The sequence below is a fragment of the Nymphaea colorata genome, chromosome 4 (assembly GCF_008831285.2).
Source record: "Nymphaea colorata isolate Beijing-Zhang1983 chromosome 4, ASM883128v2, whole genome shotgun sequence".
NCBI classification, from domain to species: Eukaryota; Viridiplantae; Streptophyta; class Magnoliopsida; order Nymphaeales; family Nymphaeaceae; genus Nymphaea; species Nymphaea colorata.
Genome location: NC_045141.1, coordinates 25502099 through 25509640, shown reverse-complemented (window position 1 = coordinate 25509640; position 7542 = coordinate 25502099). Strand labels below are relative to the sequence as shown.

The following is a 7542-nucleotide window of genomic DNA, read 5'->3' as shown; positions in this document are numbered from 1 at the left end:
CTGATCTCCCATCCTCCATCATCACTTTCAGTTCCCAGTCTGACAACTGTATTGATCAGACTCTGGATGTGTATCTCCATCCTCCTATTCTAGGTAGATCACCAAGAGATGGATGCCCATGACAGAAATTGAAAAGAGTGTCCCAACAGCTGCGAGCAATCGTGTCCTCTTGCTAGCCACACACGCAGGATAGCGATGCGCCATTACTATTGTACTTGCATCTTCAAAAGCCAAAATCATGGTGACTCACAGCCACCATGAACAACAAAGGGAAAATGGCTCTCTCTATGTTGGCATTATATGAATAACAGACAATCAGCAAGCTAGTTCCCATAATGAAGCTTCGTATCAACATCAGCCATTTCTAATATCATCATAAGCAGGGCCTCATTTCTCATTCCACCAGTACCTTGAAAGGCAACGAATGGTAGTCGTCGTACTAAATCAGTAATTTCATGTTAGTTATAGATTATGATGAATTAAAACATTCCCAACCTAATAAATAAATGGCGCGCTCTCTCTCCGTGAAACGCAGAGCCACATTCAATAAGAATACGACGCTGAAAAGTACGAAGATATGATCATTATCATGAAGTTCCTAGTGTAAGTTTTTACACAACGCATATGAAATGACAGTCAAAAGGAAGTGTGCATGTATATAATTAGAGTCCGCGGCCTTACAACTATAGGCATGAGAGGAATAGCAACCATGACAATCGAACTGGCAAACCGCTAGCATGCGACCAACCCGAACAACTATTCATATGCTCCTTTAAGGGGCCAGAAGAGGGAATCTGTTGCTTGGGTTCCTTACTTTATTCCCCTCCTTTCTATGAAAACACAGTTCAACTTGTAGGTCTCACTAGCTGATGCTGTGTTGCTAATGAGAAGGTAAAGTACTTACCTTACTCGGACTCAAAAAGTCTAAGCAACCGGAGTACTTTTATCCGAGCAATGGCCTACAGCCCACAGACCCCACATGTCATCAGCATCCTTCTTTCTCCTGCAAATGCACATGAGAGTCCAAATGACGGCAAAGACCCACATGCATGCACACGCGCACATGCAAATGGAAGCTGATATCCTTCTTCATGCGCCAAAAGTGCAAACAAACAAACACGCAATGCCGACATGACCTGCGTTGATGCAAATTGTTGTACATGGACCATGGTCACAGCTAGATGGAGCGACGGATTGGCAATCTCTTAAAAGATGAGTGGCTACCATCTGTTTCTGAGCGGTGGCGGAGCTAAAAATTTATGAAAAGAAATTTTAGATTTAAAGGGTACCAATCTATAACAAAACTATGTGGATGTACTAATATATAAGTAATGTGAATTATTGTGGGTCAGTGTGGGCAGCAGCCCACACATAGTTCTGTTACTGGTTCTGGGTCCAGATTTGAGTCCAGTAGTATCTTTGTTGAGGAAAAGATCTACTTACCAAAAAACAAACGGCACTTTGTTCAAAGTAGTGTTCTTCTTTTCCTTTTAGACCACATCTGCTTTAAGAGAATGCTTTTTCCCCACATTGAAAAGTTCTGGATCTTCACAAGAGGCACATGAACATATGATATAACATCAAGAAAAAAGAGACCCATTTATTAACCCTACACGCCCAATGCAAATTCTCATTAATTGGAACTGCCATTTCCAGCAGCCAATGCAGCAATTTCACCACGTTGGTACACTAAGAAACTTGAGAGCTGCATGTGGGAAATTGACACAAATGGATGGGATTCAGAAATCCAAAACATATACATGAAAGGTCGGACCCGAAATATCCAAGCACATGTAAAACCTGCATCTAGGATCAGATCCATGTGCATCTCTAATGCCATTGATTTCTATTTTGTACGCTCATATGAATGACCAATGTTAGAAAATCTGCATTTATATTGTTGTTTATTGTGTTCAAAGCTAAGATGAACACAGTTTTGCTCCGAGAGGCATAGTATAACTGGTCGGCTAGTGACACAGAAATGATGTGTCGCCCATTTGATTCTGGTAAAGTTGTATGCTTTTTGTGACATCTGGGTTGGACCACGGCACTAAGATTAAGGTGTAATGTCTGCATGCTAAGAACTGGTACAGGGGAGGGGCTGCGGCACTGATGGGTCGTAATCCTCTCGCTCATCTTTTTAGACTAACACAGTTTTACTGAAGTCAAACATGAGAAGCAATGTGTGAATCGTAAGCAATAACATTCACGTCGGCCGAGTGAAAGGAAAAAGCGAACATGGGAAACGAGCAACTACATATGTTCTATGATGAATTAGAGAGCTTATCAATCTATAAAAGGTGTCAAGTTAATGACCTTGCATCAAATCCTAGTCGTGCCTTGTAGTGCTTAATACTCACTTGTTTAGCCATTTGCTTATTTACATGATTGATGCCTTTCTGCCTTGGCCCGAGAGATAGGCAGACGACACATTCGCAATGTTTGCTTTTTGTGGTGCTAGTCCTTTAAATTGCAAGCAAATGGTGGCATGCACGACACTCAATTTGAAAGATGTAATGTAGAAAAACCTAGGTCCTGAAGTAGCCCTAGACCATAAGGATGGGAAAAGCAGGGGTGGCCCTCGGCTTTCACATAGTACCTGCCTTACTTTCGATGAGGAATTTTTAGCTCTGCGACTGAATGAATAAGATGTTTTACCAAACACTGGATGTTGCAAAAATGCCTAGTTCCATGGAATGCTGCATTCCACGATAAGGTGGGACAGAGGAATGCAAACAGCAGACAAGAAATAGATGGGACACCACATTGTGCGCATTCCAAACACATTGGATTTGGTCCGCCATTTTGGTAAAGCCCCGCTAAATGGGCGCTCCATGTTCGATGCAAACACAGACGCGTGGAGCATCAGTTCCATTTTGACGCAACCACATACCCTAGAAGCTGCATCCAAAGTATGAATGGTACGTGAATTTAAATCTCAACACTCAGTGCCTGTTGCTGTTGTATTTCGCATTAGTGGCAAAGAACAGAAACAGTACCCTTCACGTTGAATTGAAACTGCAATCTAATTGGAGTTGGATCCGACTTAAGCGCCGATCCATATACACCCACAAATACTGGTCTGGCCCAGGGAAACATTCAGATCTCACTTTAAAAGATTTGAATCCAGGAATAGTATATTTGGTTTCAGATCAAACATCTTATCGTGTCTTCATTGACTACTGCTTTAGTCATGAATAATGCATTTGAAAGCCTATTTAGCATAAGATTAGAGGCAGTAACTTGGACTAATTAAAATAATTAATGAAATGATCGCAAATAACAAGCGAGAGAGAGAGAGAGAGAGATCGTCTTCTTTCACTCTGCAGATCAATTGACAAGGGTTCACGTCAAATGGGCCATGAGTCTTGAACGGCCGAAAGTGTATTGAGAAATTTAGAGAAAGATTGAGTTCTACTGTGTAGAAGAAAAGGTCGGAAAAGAAAGAAAATGACATAAAGAACAAAGAGGATGATTATGAATTTTAAAGGATTGAAAGAGAAAGCGATTAAATGCAAACTACGGTTGGTTAAAAACCAGACCAAGCGGGTAGGCATGATTGGTAACTTTCTGTTCACCTCCATTTTGTAGGTAAATCCATTACTTGGAGCAGTGCACCATATTTTTCGTTTGGGAATTAAGATCTGGGTTGACTGTGATGACAACACAAGAGATACCTGTAGTTTACAATCCTGTTTAAATCATTAGTGAGGAAAATGCAATAAATCTGCTGAACGGTCAAAACATCACAAGCTCCCCAAGCAAGGAGGAATCTTCGACACATTTATATATGATAACAAGCATAATTTGGAAGATGGTCAAGCAGAAAAACAGGGAAAACAAATCAATCATTAGAGAATCTGCTAGTTTCATTGATTGAACATTGAAGGATGATACAAAATTTGCAGAAACAGGAAACCCTTGGAAATCCCAAGAAAAAGAACAAAATACCCCTTCCTCTTCTCTGTGCTAGATCTGTACATCTCCCTTACCTTTTACACAAAACACAGGCATCTGTCAAAACTAGGTGCATCAATGACAGTTGCCTGTTGTCTTTTCTCTCCAATTATTAATTTCTTATTTGATTGGTATTTCTATACTTAGTGTACATTCGGTTTCCCGACTACATCTTACATCGTGAAATTTCACATCTGAGATATGCGTCTTCTACTGGAGGCAACAAATTGCTTTGCCTGCTTTGTTTCCTCTTTCCAGATCTTGCCAATGTCTTCTGCTATCTTCATTGCATCCATTGAAACACCAGAGAGACCTCTCCTTGTGAACCCAACAGCATACAGCCCAGATTTCCCCTTCCAGCCATTTGGAAATGGTTGCCTTGGGAACCCATCTCTAGCAAAGAAATCACATTCCTGAAAATAACAAAACAGGGAATACCACAAACTGTCAGGTCCATTTCAATGACTTAAATTCTTCAAACTGTTCTATTATAAGGTGTGGGAGGAAAACCCAACTGCTACTTCCCAGGTAAAGATTGTCAGTTTCATGATCAATCCCTATTCTTCAGAAAAGATATGACATCAATCACATTCCATTTGTCTCCATGTGCTCTCAATTGCTCAAAAGGACAAATGGTAGGAGAAAAACAGGTACACTTCTTGATGATTGACACCAAGGACCCAAGAAAGAAAAAGAAGGCTAATGTTACCAATCCTTTTCTTTGGCGAGCAAAATGATCAAGTTTATTGATCCTATACCAGAGAGAGAGAGAGAGAGAGAGAGAAGGTCTCCTAACCTTGAGCCAGGAGGGAACGTTGCTCTTGTATCCTGTTGCCAGTATGACTGCATCGATGTCAAGGATTTCGCCATTAATAAGCTCAACCTTGCCAGACAGGAATTTCTTTATCCCTGGGACAACCTTGATATCACCAGATCTGATCTTCTTGAGAGCACCAATGTCCAGGACAGGGGTTCTGCCGAAGGTGTTCTTGAGTTGCAGGGGACCCATTGCCGGGCGCTTCAATCCAAACTTCTGTATGTTTCCAAGCTCCAATCTTGCACAGATGAGCAGCAGCTTGTCCACCATCCAGAGGGGCAGCCATTTGAGCAAGGTCGCTGCTACTTCATATGTGGATTTCCCAAATATTTCCCTCGGTAGAACATGAACCTGCATGTAGAAGAAATGGAAAGCTAAGTTAGAGGTTTTGCCAATTGGAACGTGGAGATCCATCTATACAATACTTTCTTCAAGAGAAAAACTAAAGAGCTTTTTACTTTCTGACCAGCAAAGAGAACTCTCCTCGGTTAAAAAGAAAAAACAGAAGTCAACACCACTGAACCCCCAAAAAAATTACAGAAAACCTCCAAAACAAAGCAGCTTTCCAGTTTTACTCCTTCGAATCTGAAGAGTTTCAGAAAGAAAAGCAACAAAAATCACCTTAAAACAACAAAAAAGATGGTCTTGAGAGGAGAGGAAGATACCTCAAAGGGTGAATAGGACATTTTATTATATATTAAAAAGAGAAGAAGGGGACAAAATAGAAATTGAAAAAGAAGGGAAACGAAAGGGCGGAAAACTCCGAAACTCACCGAGTCCCTAACCACCATGGCGGGCTCTGCCTTAAAATCACTCAAATCCAAACTAACTTCCATGCCGGAGTTGCCGCAGCCGACAACGAGCACTTTCTTGCCTCTGTACTCCTCCCCACACTTGTACTCGCTCGCGTGGATCACCTTCCCGGCGAACTGCTCCTCCATCCCCTCGATCTCCGGCACCACCTTCTCCGCATTCTCCCCCGTCGCCACCACCAACCACCGGCAGATGTACTCCATCTCAGAACCGGCGTCGGCAGCGCTACCATCCTGGACGCGGGAGGTCCTCACGCGCCAGAATCCGCAGGTGTCGTCATGGATGGCGGAGACAACGCAGGTGCTGAAGGTGGGTTCGAGGTGGAAGTGATCGGCGTAGCGCTCCAAGTAATCGACGAATTGCTTCTTGGATGGGTACTGCGGGTAGTGGTCGGGGAAGGGCATGCGCGGGAGCTGGCAGAAGCGCTTGGGCAGGTGCAGTTTCAGTCGGTCGTAAGTGCGGCGCTGCCACAGCGAGGCGATGCAGTCGGCCTTCTCCAGGATGACGAAGGGCACGCCCTGTTGCCTCAGGCACGCCCCCGTCGCCAACCCCGACGGCCCCGCCCCCACGATCACCGGCCCGTTCACCCACACAGACCTCCCTGCGAACAGCGGCACGTTGTCCGGCACCAGGCTCGCCATTTCTCTCCCCTTCAGTTCCTGTCCTTGTATGTTCTCTTTCCTTCTTTAGGCCGCGAGGGAGAGAGAGAGAGAGAGTTGGCTGTATGGTGTTGTAGAGTTATTAGAGAAAGAAAAAAAAGATGGGGAGTCGAGTTTTAGAGGGGAAACGAAATGGTTATCAGGTAGAGTTTGAAGTACTTAGGATTCCTGGCTTTGATTTGTCTGAATTGTAGCAGGAGAGGGAAGTAGACTCACAGAGAGCACTGAGTGGGAAGAAGGAGAAGAGCAAGAGGAGGAGATGTTGGGTGCTTCTGAGTGACGAGAGAGAGGGGGAGGAAGGAGTTTAAATAAAGGAGCCCGTGGGGAGGCATAGAAACGAGGAGGAGGAGTTGGTCCTTGTGGAGTGTGCACGTTGATGAGGTTAAAGGACTTCTTCCTCCTGTCCCTCTAAAAAAATCTCTCCCCACACCCTACTTGCAGCAGCTTCTTAACTGCTATTCCCTACTTGGAGCTTCTTAACTGCTATTTCTTTTTTCCGAATATTTGTTTGTTTTCCTATTGCTCAATTTTTTATCTCCCATTGTTGTTGACACTTTTTTATTCGGTTTATAATGATGACCATATATATATATATATATACATATATTTCCAACAGGTGGTGTACCGTAGACGTTGAGTAATTAATAGGAAATAGGCTCCCTTATTTGATATTTACATGAAGCCCGTAGCATTTTAAATATTACTTTCGACCACCCATCTGGTCCTTCAAGCTAAACAAGTAGAAAAGTTTAATTTCCTTCTCTTTGACCAGCACAGTTAATGTGGTAGGAAAGCACTTTAATCACCTAGTTTATCTAAATAGTCGATTTTAGCACCACATTGGGTGGCTTTTTGCAGATTACCTAATTGGTTAGATGGTTTAATTTCTATAATTTACTACAAAAAGTTTTGTACACTAATGAGGTAAGTGGCACATGACTGCGGAGTTTTCACATCATATGTTGTTAGATCTATGATCAGGAACTGCTGAGAAAGGAAATGCCATGCTTTTATTTCTGTAAGAATTTTGTAAGAACTCTGTTAATCAATGAAATAAATCGATCTTGAATCTTTCCTGTTCACTCATGGCACTTTCATGAAAGTGAACCAGTACAGCTGCACGCATCAAAAACTTACTTTCCAGTTTCTCGTCCATGGTTGGTTCCAGGACATCAAGATCAAGAGAGTTGAACGCGTAACTTCGTTAATGTATGTACATGAACATGATGGTCCCGTTGCAGAGGACCTAGCAAAAAACTCTACGAAAGGAAGACATTGAAGGGCTTTGGCTTCAAT

General features: G+C 42.7%; 1 protein-coding gene across 1 annotated transcript; it reads right to left on the bottom strand.

The window, feature by feature from the left end:
* Positions 1-3851: 3851 nt before the first annotated feature.
* On the bottom strand, positions 3852-7117 carry LOC116252266 (probable indole-3-pyruvate monooxygenase YUCCA5). The gene is made up of 3 exons (XM_031626416.2): positions 5548-7117; positions 4754-5125; positions 3852-4370 (listed from the first exon to the last, which is right to left on the bottom strand). The coding sequence occupies exons 1-3, from the start codon at positions 6226-6228 to the stop codon at positions 4146-4148; spliced, it is 1278 nt and encodes a 425-aa protein (XP_031482276.1). The 5' UTR covers positions 6229-7117; the 3' UTR covers positions 3852-4145.
* Positions 7118-7542: the final 425 nt, after the last annotated feature.

Bases quoted from the DNA above. Each gene is read 5' to 3' on its own strand.
- LOC116252266 (XM_031626416.2), bottom strand. From the start codon at position 6,228: ATGGCGAGCCTGGTGCCGGACAACGTGCCGCTGTTCGCAGGGAGGTCT. The intron at 5,126-5,547 runs GTGAGTTTCGGA...TTCTACATGCAG, and splicing joins CCATGGTGGTTAGGGACTCG to GTTCATGTTCTACCGAGGGA. The intron at 4,371-4,753 runs GTTAGGAGACCT...TGTTATTTTCAG, and splicing joins ACGTTCCCTCCTGGCTCAAG to GAATGTGATTTCTTTGCTAG.